We start from the raw sequence: 14,715 nt of genomic DNA, 5'->3' as shown, positions 1-14,715 counted from the left end.
AGCCTGAGACGAGTGTCTCTCCCTGCTGCCGGGTGGGTCTATGGTTCTCCTCTCACTGAGCGAGAGACCAGACAGAGCTCCTCACGTGTTGCCCATCACCACATCTCACTAGGGTTGTGATGACCAGTTTGACACATAGAGCCCACACAGGACATTCGTTGGCGGATCCTGGGGATTCCTGTACCCTGTGCCCTCTGCCCATTGGCTTCGAGGCCCTTGGGTCGCTCTCTCTCTCTCTCTCTTCACACACACATACACACACACACACTCAGGGTGTGTGAGCACGGGGGGAGCCTCACACATACACAAACACACACGTGGGCTATAAGTAGGGCCCTACGAAATTCACAGCCATGAAAAACATGTCACGGACAGTGAAATCTAGTCTTTTGTGTGCTTTCACCCTGTACTATGCAGATTTCATGGGGGAAACCAGCATTTCTCAAACTGGGGGCCCTGACCCAAAAGGATGTTGTGGGGGGGGGCAGTATCACAAGGTTATTTTAGGGGGGGGGGGTTGCCTGAAGACAGAACCACCACCAGCAGAAGTGAGGATGGGATGGTATGGTATTGCCACCCTTCTGCGCTGCTGCCTGCAGAGCTGAGCGACCAGAAAGCGGTGGCTCCTGACCGAGGGCCCAGATCTGAAGGCAGCAGCACAGAAGGGTGGCAATACCATACCATGCCATCCTCACTTCGGCACTTCTGCTGGCGGTGGTTCTGCCTTCAGAGCTGGGCTCCTGGCCAGCAGCTGCCACTCTCCAGCTGCCCAGCTTTGAAGGCAGCGCCGCCACCAGCAGCAGCAGCACAGAAGTAAGGGTAGCAGCACCGCAACCCCCCCTACAATAACCTTGCGACCCTCCCCCCCCCCCAACTCTTTTTTGGGTCAGGATCCTACGATTACAGCACCATGACATTTCAGATTTAAACAGCTGAAATCATGAAATTTACGATTTTTTAAATCTTATGAGCGTGAAATTGACCACAATGGACCGTGAATTTGGTAGGGCCCTAGGTATAAGCACAAGGAGATCACAGACACACACACGAAAGTAAAACCCAATGGGCTCACACACATACAAATGGGGGGGAATAAGTACAGGGGCATAGCTGTCTCACCCACACACCCAGGGATATAAGCACAGGTGGAAAACACACACACACCTCCCAGGGGTGTGTGTGTGTGTGTAAGTGCAGAGAGATCACACGCACAGAGGGAAATATAACCATCACACATACGCACACACACCCCTTTCTTTGTGGGAGTGAGTGTATAAGTAGAGGGGGAACTCACACACACAGGAGGGGAACCTTGGTGATTTCTCTCCCACTCTCTTTCTCACACACACAATGGGGCATTAGTGCAGGGAGATCTCACACACACACACACACACACACACACACACACACACACACAGAATAAGTGCAGGGCCATCTTACATGTGTGGATTATAAGCACGGGGGAGTAACACACACAAACAGTAGTAATAGCACATGGGGATCAAAGACATAGATAGGGGTTTAGGTGAAGGGGGAATCACATACACACAGGTATTAGTATAGGGGAAATTACACACACACACACACACAGGCATTAGTATTGGGAATCCAACACACACACACACACACACACACACACACACACACACACACACACGGTATTCGTGTATGAGGATCACTCAGAGACACAGAGGGGATATAAGCAGGGGGAAATCACACACACAGAAGGTATTAGTGGAGGGGTCACACCTGCACAAACACACTGGGGCATTAGCACATGGGGACCCACCACAGACACACATGGGGATATTATCACAGGGGAATCTCACACGTTGGGGGGGTAAGAGTGCAGAGGACTCTCTCTCTCTTTCTCACACACACACACACACGTACGTCACGGAGTCACTGGGGTGAAGCCAGCCAGGACTCTGGGGGAGCCCCCTCTCTCTGAGCTACACTGTCGCCAGGGCAAGAAGCTTACACAGCTTCGACCTTCCTGGGTCTGACCTCGGAGCACTCAGCATCCCCTTCCACATCGTGCGCTTCCCGCAGCGAGTCCGCCCAGCTGGGGCTCCAGGGGAAGCCAGAGGGCCCTGCACCCCAACCTCACAGTCAGATGTGACTCTCAGCCAGCTGGTAAAATAGAAGGTTTATTAGTCGCCAGGAACACAGCATAGAGCAGAGCTTGTTAGCACAGAAATCAGTGACTTTCAGCCAAGTCCATCTTGGGGGGACCCCGGGCCAGAAGCCCTGGACTCCTCCCTCTTCTGGTCCCCCCAGGCAGACTGCCAGCTTCCAGGGACCCGACCTCAGACACCCCCGTTGCGCCTCCTCCTTCTCTTTGTCTTGCTTCCCCGGCAAAAGGTGTCACATCCCCCTCCTGGGTCTCAGGTTACGAAGGGCACCGGCCATCCCCAATGTGCAGACCTCTGAACAGCCTCACCTGCCCTGAGGGCCTCAGCAAAAGTCACACACCCAATTCCCACCACCTAAGCATTGGTGCAGTTCACAGGGAAACCGAGGCATGCACACTAGTAGTATAGGAGAGTGAGACTCGCATACAACATAGCAAGATGAATAAACCCCCACTTTGTCACATCTCTCCCGCCTCCGAGACCGAACCTTAGCCAGTGGCCTGGGGAAGTTCAGGCCCCCCTCTCCAGGACAAAGCATCTGCTATAATGTTGGCACTTCCCTTAACATGGACCACCTCCATGTTGTAATCCTGAAGGAGCAGACTCCACCTAAGGAGTTAGGCATCGGCCCCTTTCATGTGGTGCAGTCACGTTGGGGGCGAATGGTCAGTGTACACAGTGAACTGCCATCCAAATAGATACGGCTGCAGCTTTTTAAGGGCCCACCCCATAGCCAGGGATTCCTTCTCTATGGGTGCATAGTACTGCTCCTGGGGAAGCAGCTTCTTGCTCAGGTTACACAATGGGATGTCTCTCCCCCTTTTCGTCAACCTGCATCAGCACCGCACCCAGCCCTGAGTCTGAGATGCCGGTGAACACCATAAAGGGCTTGTCAAAGTCTGGGTTTACCAGCACCAGGCCTCTGACCAGCGCCTCCTTCAATTCATCCCAGCCAGGGCTTTGTCAAGCTGGGCCTTAAAAACCTCTACGTTTGGAGATTCCATCACCTCCCTAGGTAACCCATTCCAGGGCTTCACCCCCCTCCTAGTGAAATAGTGGTTCCTATATCCAACCTAGACCTCCCCCACTTCAACTTGAGACAATTGCTTCTTGTTCTGTCATCTGCCACCACTGAGAACAGCCGAGCTCCATCCTCTTTGGAATCCCCCTTCAGGTAGTTGAAAGCAGCTATCAAATCCCCGCTCCTTCTTCTCTTCTGCAGACTAAACAAGCCCAGTTCCCTCAGCCTCTCCTCATAAGTCATGTGCCCCAGCCCCCTGATAATTTTTGTTGCCCTCCGCTGGACTCTCTCCAATTTGTCCACATCCTTTCTGTAGTGGGAGGGAGGGGGGAACTGGATGCAATACTTCAGATGTGGCTTCACCAGTGCCGAATAGAGGGGAATAATCACTTCCCTCGATCTGCTGGCAATGCTCCTTCTAATGCAGCTGTGACGTTCCCTTCTGGTATTATCTGTACCGGTGATCTTCTAGGTCACTCCAATCCTTCACTTTAGGAGCCAGCCTCACCCTGCTCTGCTGTGAGAACCCCGACTCCTGGGCTGTTCACACACAGCCTCTGGCATGTAACTGCTCCTTGGATTGTGCAACCGAATGACACTAGCCAGTATCTCTGGTCCTAGACACAAACCTAGGAACCTCCGTCTTGCAGTGTCCAGTTATGCCCGCTGGATGCTGCAAGCTTAGATGAGTTTGTCAATTTAACAAAGAAATTGGTATGTACCAGGCTTGTTATCCCAAGGGGAGTCCCTGACACACTTCAACCAAACGCACTGCTTCGGGTAGAATAAACAAACAGATTTATTAACTACAAAGATAGATTTTAAGTGATTATAAGTCAAAGCATAACATGTCAGATTTGGTCAAATGAAATAAAAGCAGAACGCATTCTACGCCGATCTTAACACTTTCAGTGCCCTTATCTTAAACTTAGATGTGTCTCACCACAGGCTGGCTGGTTGCCCTTCAGCCAGGCTCTCCCCTTTGGTTAGCACTTCAGTCACTTGGTGGTGATGTCTGTAGATGGAGGTGGAAGAGAGAGGAAGAGCAAGGCAAGCGTCTCTCCCTTTGATCGTGTTCTTTCTTCACTCTTGGCTTTGCCCTCCCCCTTCAGAGGCAGTGAGCATTACCTCATCGCAGTGCCAAACTGACCAAAGGAAGTGGGGGGGGACTCACACAAGAGTCCAACAGATCCTTTTGTTGCTGCCTAGGTTTCACGGAATCCCCGGGCGATGCTCTGGAACTGCTCCCCACAAAGCCAGTCAGGACTTTGGGGGGCCTCCTCTCCCTCGGAGCAGACAGTCTTCAGGGCAAGAAGCTCACATGGCTTCACCTCCTGGGTCTCTCCTGGGAGCATTCAGCATATGCCCCTCCGTGCGCTTCCCACAGCGAGTCCGCCCAGGCAGTGTCCTGGGGAAGCCAAAGGGTTCTGCACCCCCCACTTCGCAGTCAGACGTGACTCTCAGCCAGCCAGTAAAACAGAGGTTTATTAGACGACAGGAACACGGTCTAAAACAGAGCTTGTAGGTCCAGCAAATGGGACCCCTCCGCCGGGTCCATTCTGGGGCCCAGTGAGGCAGACCCCCGTCTGCCCTCCCTTCCAGTCCCCAGCTAGCTTCAAACTCCTGTCTAGCCCCTCCTTCTCTGGGCTTTGTCTCTTTCCCAGGCCAGGAGGTCACCTGATCCCTTTGTCTCCAACACCTTCAGTTGGCACCTTTGCAGAGGAGGGTCCCAGGCCATCAGATGCTAGGAGACAGAGTGTCGGGCATTTATGTACACTGGCCCTTTGCTCTGCAGCAACCATACACCTTATCCCACCGCCTAGATACTTAAGAACTGCATAGGGGAAACTGAGGAAAACATTAAGAACAGTCCCACTTCGTCACACTAGGCCAATGTCCTTTGTTCCTGTGAGGCTGGGCTGGGTTTGTCCCATACATGCCCTGATGATGTGTGAACTGTCTCTCTGCTCTTAGAGAGTTTTTGCCTGGGCTTATTTTAAGCCATGAAGACACATTTTCAGCCTCATAACTATATACATGAAATTATAACCTATAACATTACTATAACATTACTGTAAAAGCAATTACTATAACATCACTGTAACAACAATGCTCAATGCATCATGAGCCTTCTGCGGACACCCAACATGACAAACTTTGCACTGGATACCACACGATCATGTTATAAAGATGAACATGGGGGTGCTGGGTGTTCCCCCAAGGTACAGAGCCTCACAGCAGCGCAATATGCTGTTAGCCTTCTTGGCAACAAGGGCACGCTGCTGACTCGTATCCAGCTTCTCGGCCACTGTAATCCCCAGGTCCTTTTCTACAGAACTGCTGCTTAGCCAGTGAGCCCCCAGTCTGTAGCAGTGCATGGGATTCTTCCTTCCTAAGTGCAGGACTCTGCACTTGTCCTTGTTGAATCGCATCAGATTTATTTTGGCCCAAGCCTCTAATTTGTCTAGGTCACTCTGGACCCTATCCCTATCCTCCAGCATATTGACCTCTCCCCCCAGTTTAGTGTCATCTGCGAACTTGCTGAGGGTGCAATTCATCCCATCATCCAGATCATTAATGCAAGTTTGCAGATGACACTAAACTGGGAGGAGTGGTAGATACGCTGAAGAGTAGGGATATGATACAGAGGGACCTAGACAAATTAGAGGATTGGGCCAAAAGAAATCTGATGAGGTTCAACAAGGACAAGTACAGAGTCCTGCACTTAGGACAGAAGAATCCCATGCACTGTTACAGACTAGGGACCGAATGGCTAGGCAGCAGTTCTGCAGAAAAGGACCTAGGGGTTACAGTGAAGCTGGATATGAGTCAACAGTGTGCCCTTGTTGCCAAGAAGGCTAACAGCATTTTGGGCTGTATAAGTAGGGGCATTGCTAGCAGATCAAGGGATGTGATCATTCCCCTCTATTCGGCATAGGTGAGGCCTCATCTGGAGTACTGTGTCCAGTTTTGGGCCCCACACTACAAGAAGGATGTGGATAAATTGGAAAGAGTCCAGTGGAGGGCAACAAAAATGATTAGGGGGCTGGAGCACATGACTTATGAGGAGAGGCTGAGGGAACTGGGATTGTTTAGTCTGCAAAAGAGAAGAATGAGGGGGGATTTGATAGCTGCTTTCAGCTACCTGAAAGGGGGTTCCAAAGAGGATGGATCTTGACTGTTCTCAGTGGTAGCAGATGACAGAACAAGGAGCAATGGTCTCAAGTTGTAGAGGGGAAAGTTTAGGTTAGATATTAGGAAAAACTTTTTCACTAGGAGGGTGGTGAAGCCCTGGAATGGGTTACCTAGGGAGGTGGTGGAATCTCCTTCCTTAGAGGTTTTTAAGGTCAGGCTTGACAAATCCCTGGCTGACATGATTTAGTTGGGGATTACTGTGGATGGCTTTGCACAAATGGGGTTCCCTAACTGTGGAGGGGCGATAGATGGGACGCACATTCCTATTCTGGCACCACCCCACCTAGGATCCGAGTACGTTAATCGGAACGTTTCTCTATGGTTCTCCAGGCGCTTGTGGATCACCGTGGGCGTTTCATTGACATTAAGACAGGCTGGCCCGGAAAGGTGCATGACGCACGCATCTTTCTGAACACTTGGCTGTTCAGGAAGATGCAGGCCGGGACTTTTTTCCCAGAGCGGAAGATCACGGTAGGGGAAGTTGAAATGCCCATTGTGATCCTTGGAGATCCCGCTTACCCGTTAATGCCGTGACTCATGAAACCCTACACAGGGAGCCTTGAGAGCAGCAAGGAACAGTTCGACTACAGGCTGAGCCGGTGCCGAATGACTGTGGAATGTGCCTTTGGCTGTTTAAAGGCCTGCTGGTGATCTTTGTATGGGAAGCTGGACTTGGCCGAAAGCAGCATCCCCGCGGTTATATCTGCGTGCTGTGCCCTCCATAATATTTGTGAAGAGAGGGGTGAAAGCTTCACTCAGGTATGGACCTCCGAGGTTCAACACCTGGAGGCTGAATTTGCACAGCCAGAGAGCAGGGCTATTACAGGGGCCCAGCGCGGGGCTGCAAGGATTAGGGATGCCTTGAGGGAGCAATTTGAGGCTGAAAACCAGCAGTGATATCTGGTGCCCTGCACAGGAGTGAAGTGCAGTAGTTCCAATCTTTAGGAATCAGTGTCTGCTTAGCAGACAAGCAGACTTGCAGTGCCTGGTTATTTCCTGGGCTAAGGAGTCTTTTACTTTATGCAATAATAAAGAATGTTTTCAAAGCCAAAGAATCCATTTATTGAAAAGAAAAAAAAATATTTATTGAAAAGAAACAAGGGGCTGGAGTGGGGAACAGAACAATCACAGATTCGCGTATGTCCTGTCTGGTGTGCTGTGCAGTGAGTGCTGCACTTCAGGGCAGCTATACTGCATGGTGATGGGGGTTGAGTGCAGAGGATAAGGGTCGTGGTCTTCAGGGTTGGGTGGTGAAGATACTGGTGTTGGAGGCAGTGGGTGGCATGAAGAACACAGAAGTTGGTGAGGCCTCATCTGGAATACTGCGTCCAGTTTTGGGCCCCATGCTACAAGAAGGATGTGGAAAAATTGGAAAGAGTCCAACGGAGGGCAACAAAAATGATTAGGGGGCTGGAGCACATGACTTATGAGGAGAGGCTGAGGGAACTGGGATTGTTTAGTCTCCAGAAGAGAAGAATGAGGGGGGATTTGATAGCAGCTTTCAACTACCTGAAGAGGGGTTCCAAAGAGGATGGAGCTCGGCTGTTCTCAGTGGTGGCAGATGACAGAACAAGGAGCAATGGTTTCAAGTTGCAGTGGGGGAGGTCCAGGTTGGATATTAGGAAAAACTATTTCACTAGGAGGGTGGTGAAACACTGGAATGCGTTACCTAGGGAGGTGGTGGAGTCTCCTTCGTTGGAGGTTTTTAAGGCCTGGCTTGACAAAGCCCTGGCTGGGATGATTTAGTTGGGAATTGGTCCTGCTTTGAGCAGGGGGTTGGACTAGATGACCTCTTGAGGTCCCTTCCAACCCTGATATTCTATGATTCTATGATTCTATGAAAGTGGGTTGGAGGTGACAACGGAAAGAGTTTTGGGACAAGGGCTGTAGGGGGGGTGGCGTTTGCGTTTGCGGTACTGCTCCTCTTTCTGCATGGCTACCAGCTCCTGGATAGCATCTGCTTGGCGCTCCAGGATGCTGATGAGCCTATCAGTGCTTTGCTGCCGGTGCGCTGCGTTTTCCTGGCAGATCCTGCTTTCTCTCTCCCTCCAGTCCTGTGCCTTCTCATTCTCTTTAATAGATTGCCGCATCACTTCTTGCAGCATGTCTTCTTTGCTTTTTCGCGGTCTCTTCCTGAGTCTTTGCAGTCTCTGAGCAGGCGATAAGAGGGACGGCTGAGGTCTCAAGGTTGATGCAGCTGTATAGGCAAAACGTAACATTTAACAGAGGCAGCACTGTTTATACCAGACAGAATAATGATTCCCCCCGCACTTAAGGAGTAGAAAACACTCAGGGTCTACACAATAGCATAATTTTCCCGTCCGAAACAGAGCACACATATCCCACGGGAGCCTCAAAATGGTGAGTAATGGGGACTGATTGTTTCAGGGCTGCACTGTCCTCTGTGTTTCTGTGCCTTGGGGAGAGCCAACAGCTTCAGGGGGCACCTACACTGAACACTGTCCCAACATTTTCCACAGGAGTTCGTCCTGGATGATATCTCGCTGCTGAGGGTGACCTGGGAAGCAAGGGAGGGTCTTCTACTGCAATGCGGCTTCCGCCCTGGCCCATATGCAGCTTGCCTGTGTGCAGCAATGGTCCCCCCGCCCCTCGCGGCACAGTGGCGCGGACACGTTAGCCTGGCTGGGACAAGGACCACGGTGGCTCTCCCTATAAACCTGCGCAAGCGCATTGCACACGTTCTGGATGAGACATTCGAGGAGATTACCAAGGCCGATTACCGCGATGTGATAAACCACATCAATGCACTATTCCGCATCTAGGCATGCATGCTTAACCCTCCTCTCCCAAAGAGCCCGCACCAAAAAAATTCCTTCCCGAAAAAAAAAAAACGCTTACCGGGAACCTGCTCTTCTGTTTGTCCTCCACCAAATACCGGCCGCTGCGACTGGCTACCATCCTCCTTGCTCGAGAAGAGCTCCTGGCTGCATGGCTCCAGGGATTCTGGGGTGTCTCCATCCGGCCCACCACCATCACTCCCGTTTTCCTCCTCCTCCTCTTCCTCCTCCCCCCCCCCCACCGGCTCTGAAGTGTCCATGGTGGTGCTTGGAGTGGAGGTGGGGTTAACCCCAAGTATCGCATCCAGCTCTTTGTAGAATCGGCAGGTCGCGGGGGGAGCACCTGAGCAGCCGTTTGCGTCGCGAGCTTTGCGATAGGCACTCCGCAGCTCCTTCACTTTAATCCTGCACTGCAGGGCGTCCCGGTCATGGCCCCTTTCCATCATGTCCTTTGATACCTTCCCGAAGGTATCGTAATTCCTACGGCTGGAGCGCAGCTGGGACTGGACAGCTTCCTCCCCCCAAACACTGATGAGGTCCAGCAACTCGCCATTGCTCCATGCTGGGGCTCGCTTGGCGCCTGGAGGCATGGTCACCTGGAAAGATTCGCTGATAGCACTGCACGCCACTCTGGGCTGAGCAAACAGGAAGGGGATTTTTAAAATTCCCGGGGAATGTAAAGGGTGGGTCACATGGTTGGTTACCTGAGGCCAGGGCAGTAGAGTTTGAACTGATGACCAGAGTGGCTAGAACAGGCATTGTGGGATACTGCCGAATAATTCTGGAGGCCATTCACAGCGCATTGGGTGGCCACACTGGCGCTGCAGCGGCAGCGCTGCACTCGCTATTCCTCTCGGAGAGGTGGAGTACATGCAGCGCTGCAGCCACGGAGATACAGCGCTGCAAATGCCTTGCCAGTGTGGACGGGGAGTGAGTTACAGCGCTGGGGGTGGCTTTACAGCGCTGCAACTCGCAAGTGTAGCCAAGGCCTTAAAGGGCCTGGGACTCTCAGCTGCTGCTACCACAGCCCTAGCCCTGGGCCCATTTAAAGGACCTGGAGATTTAAAGGCCCCGCCTCTTCTGACTGTCTGGAGCAGCCCATGACCAGAAATGCCAACCTCACAGCAGACTGTCAAAAACAGGGCAGTCCCCCCACCCCCACAAGCTGGTGGTGTGTTCTATAACTACATTTCACCAAGCCAGTAACACACGTAAACTCCTGGATCACGATACGAGCCTTACCATGGAGTCACACATAGTCCCCTTAGACTCTCCAGTCTATCCTGCCACCCACTGGCCTCAGTGATAAATGATCACTTACACCAAAAATGACACCACATTCAGGTTGCTTCCAGTCCCAAGAGACCAGTCACCTACCCCAGATCACTTGGTACCCTCGATCCTGCACCAAAGTGATGCCTGTAGCCAATCCTGTAATAAATTATCTAAAGGTTTATTAACTAGGAAAAAGCAATAAGAGCGTCATTTACAGGTTAAAGCAAGTGAACAGGTACAACCAATGAGTCACCATCTAACTCCTGAGAGTGACAGAGCTGTTGTGATCTATCGATTCAAAGCATCTTTCAGGGCAGCCCCAGGGGGCAGCCTTTGGGGATCTCTGGCTTCAGTTTCGAGTCTCTGCTCCTTCAGAGTTCAAATAGCCACAGAAATGGACAATTTTCCTGTGCCTTTGTTTTATTTCAGGGGTTCTCAAACTGGGGGTCACAAGGTTATTACATGGGAGTTGTGAGCTGTCAGCCCCACGTATGGCAGAGCTGACAGCCTGAGTCCCACCAGCCCAGCTCCACCTCCAACCCCGCTCTGCCGCCAAAGAAAAGGCACCAAACTAGAAGTTCACCCAGAGCGCCAATTTTCCTAAGGCCGGGCCTGGGACTGCGACAGCAGTAGAGGGCTTGATTTATAGGGGGATGGCACTCAGAGGCTTGCTGTGTGAAAGGGGTCATGACACAAAACGCTTGAGAACCACGGTTTTATTTCTTTCGTTCAGGCCAGGTCAACACTTCAGAGTTAGGTCAACGAAGGCAGCTCCCCTCTGTAAGTGTCCATATTACAGGGTTGCTCCCGCCAATGTAAGTCACCCACTGCAGACCTAATAACGCCACCTCCATGAGAGACGTAGCGCTTAGGTCGGTACAGTTAGGGGGGACGCAGTGTCTGTGTAGAAACTGTGCTACTTACATCACCTGTCAGCTCCGCGCAGAGCACACAACTGCTCGCTCCCCCCCCCACCAACACACCCATATAAGTCGGTGCACACGCTCCGGGGGAGGACACACACCACCAGCAGAAGGACGGTAGCTTGGACATGAAAAACCGCAGTAATCACTGTGGTGGCTGTACATTGATCTAACGTAGGTCCACTTAATTGTGTAGTGTAGACATGGCCTCAGCTTCCAAGCCCACAGATAGCATTTCCCAGGTGTGATAGGGCCATTAACCAATACTTTGTACTGCCATGATTCTTGATGGCGCATCTGATTTTGATGGTTCTTCTGGATGGCTGAGGGGAGTGATTTCCCTGCCTGAGTTCACAAGTTCTGGGCAAACACTTTTAAAGTTATAAAGCAAAACATATTTTCTTATAGCCTGGAATGCCAACAGTGCACGTGAGATTAATGCAGCAGCAACTTCCAAGCATTTCACAGAGTCTAACCCCTAACCACGTTCTTATAAAACTAATCCCTATGTTGAGCAAAGCTCACATATGAGTGACCTGGTCTGGTCTCCATCAATGAGTTTGTGAGTTCCTAGCTAATGCCTGCAGCCTGGTCAAGAGCTGGCATCTGGCCTGCCAGCGTCACAGGAGATAGGCCTACAGGGCAGGGATTGGGTGCGTGGGGGGTGGGTGTAGGCCGGCTGGGCAGGAATGGTGTGCGTGGAGGTGGACATAGGCCGGCTGAGTGGGGATGTTGTGTGAGGGGGGTGGATGTAGACCTAAGAGCAGGGGATAGTGTGTGGAGGGGGTATAGGCCTGCTGGGCGGGATGGGATGGCAAAGGCCTACAGAAAATAGGCATAGGTCCAGATGGGTGGGGATGATTTGTGCAGGGGTGGGTGTAGGTCCAGATGGGTGGGGATGATGGGGGGGGGGTAGGCCGGCAGGAATTGGGGGAACTGTTGACATCTCTGTTTGCCCCTGCAGGAGGGCGAGGAGCCGACCCTTCCGGAAGCCACCCCTGTCATGGTGTCCCCAGATGCGCCCATCGTCCCCACTGATGATTACTTCTCCCTGATCAATCGCATCCATGGGCGCCAGTTGGACAGCACCAGCGCCAAGCCCAAGAGCCCCCCACCCAGTGCTAGCCAAACCTAGCTGTCAGGACCCCAGCTCCCCCAGACCCAGTGTCTGGGACCCCCCAACATCTCCCAGACCCCACCTCCCCAGACCTAGTGTTCAGGACCCTCAACCTTTGCCAGACCCAGCATCTGGGACCCCCCAAAACCATCCAAACGCCACATCCAAGCCACCCTAAAGCTAGCCCCCCCTCTTCCCCTAGACAACCACCCTAGACACAGCATTCCCAGCCCCCTGAACTCCTCCAACCCCACCAGATATAGCACCCACTCCCAACTCTCCCCACACCCAGTGCTCTGACAACCTCCAATCCTACTCACACCAAGTCCCCATGACACCCTCACTAACCTCCGGACCTTGTGCTCAAGACCCTCCTGCCCCCATCCCACCAAGACCCAGCTCCCAGGACCCCCTCAAACCAGCACCCCAAGCACTCACCTAAACCCACTCAGACCCAGCACCCAGGATGCCCCCCAAGGCCCCAACTCCTCACCACATCCAGCATCCCAATCACACCTAGTACGTCCCCTGAACCCAGCACCCCCACCCAACCCCATCCAGGCACCCTGACAGCTGCCTGCCTCCAACCCCACCCAGACCAAGCACCTGGGACACACACACCATCACCCTACTCAGAGCCAGCAGCCCAGGGGGAAGGGAGCACCTATCACCCTGGATCACCCCTCCACCTGGGATCTGAGCAGATCTAGTGCAGGTCTCCGCTCTCCTCAGGCCAAGTGCCCCAACACCCCCAAACTTGCACAGATCTACTGTCCCAGACCCCCTCACTCTGTCCCCAGCCAGGGCACACTTACGCCCACAGCCCCTGAGACAGGATCTCCTGTGACCACTGGAAGGGACAGGCAACCAGGGCATGAATACAAGAGGCTACAAGGTATAACTTCCCCCACCCCCAATATTTGGAGCAGGGACTGTGGGAATGGGGCAGCTGCCATGGGGGAGTGGGGCCAGCCTGTTCCATCCCTGCCTCCACTGTCAGCAGGGACCAGGGAGGCATTTGGCTTCATCACTTGACCCCGGCCCCCGATCCACATTCCCTGCGTCTGCAGGCAGAAGGGGCCCAGTGAGTGCAAGGGGTGCTCTCTTCCCCCTGGGGTCCCCAGCCCCTCTGAGTGCAGCCCAGGCTCATGTGAGACTAGAGAATCCACCCATTCCCAGATCCCCTCCCCATCAGGTTGCACGTACCTCCTTCCCCTGCCCCACTCATATAGGGATAGGACCAGGGGCTGAGTGATTTCAGGGGGTCTTCCCCACAGGGACCAAGGTTGCAAGTCCCCTGGGCCCCCCACCTCTTTGCTGTTTGTGCCCCGTTCTTTGTGTGTGATCCCACCTCCCGGCATGCAACTGCAATAAAAGGAGATTTCGTAAGAGCAGGCATGTGCCGGGCGCTCATTGGGGGCATCGCAATGTGTGGGCCGGGGTGGGCAGAGCAGAGCTGGGGACTCCCACGAGCGGGACATGGGGTGGGGGAGGGTGAGTGGGTGGGTTCTGCCTACAGGCCCAGTTCCCGAAGTCCTAGGATTATGGGCAAATCACAGCTGTCACTTTAAGCAAGTATCAGAGGGGTAGCTGTGTTAGTCTGAATCTGTAAAAAGCAACAGAGGGTCCTGTGGCACCTTTAAGACTAACAGAAGTATTGGAGCATAAGCTTTCGTGGGTGAATGTCCACTTCATCAGACGCAAGTAATGGAAATCTCCAGAGGCAGGTATAAATCAGTATGGAGATAACAAGGTTAGTTCAATCAGGGAGGGTGAGGTGCTCTGCTAGCAGTTGAGGTGTGAACACCAAGGGAGGAGAAACTGTTTCTGTAGTTGGATAGCCATTCACAGTCTTTGTTTAATCCTGATCTGATGGTGTCAAATTTGCAAATGAACTGGAGCTCAGCAGTTTCTCTTTGGAGTCTGGTCCTGAAGTTTTTTTGCTGTAAGATGGCTACCTTTACATCTGCTATTGTGTGGCCAGGGAGGCTGAAGAACACTTCAAGCAAGTGTTACTTTAAGCAAGACACTTTTTAGCTCTTGTGGGGGCACTGGGGGTGTCCCAGGTTCTAGGTCTGGGTGGGGTTGGGGGGAGGTTTGCAGGGGCTAAGCCTGGGTGGGTTTTGGGGGGGGAGGTTGGCGGGTGATAGGTCTGGAGGGGGACTTGGGGGGGAGGTTCCTGGGTGCTTGGTCAGGGTGGGGTTGGGGGGTCCCCAGGCACCAAAGCTTGAAAAGGTTGCGCCAGCACAGC

General features: G+C 52.9%; 1 protein-coding gene across 1 annotated transcript; it reads right to left on the bottom strand.

The window, feature by feature from the left end:
• Window positions 1–5,919: 5,919 nt before the first annotated feature.
• LOC135977082 (zinc finger and SCAN domain-containing protein 29-like) lies at window positions 5,920–14,453 on the bottom strand. The gene is made up of 2 exons (XM_065576070.1): window positions 9,211–14,453; window positions 5,920–8,548 (listed from the first exon to the last, which is right to left on the bottom strand). Exons 1-2 carry the CDS (start codon window positions 9,737–9,739, stop codon window positions 8,187–8,189), a joined length of 891 nt encoding a protein of 296 aa, XP_065432142.1. The 5' UTR covers window positions 9,740–14,453; the 3' UTR covers window positions 5,920–8,186.
• Between the last annotated feature and the right edge of the window lie 262 nt (window positions 14,454–14,715).

This window comes from Chrysemys picta, chromosome 22 (genome assembly GCF_011386835.1).
Source record: "Chrysemys picta bellii isolate R12L10 chromosome 22, ASM1138683v2, whole genome shotgun sequence".
Taxonomy (NCBI): domain Eukaryota; kingdom Metazoa; phylum Chordata; order Testudines; family Emydidae; genus Chrysemys; species Chrysemys picta.
This window is presented reverse-complemented; position numbering and strand designations above follow the sequence as displayed.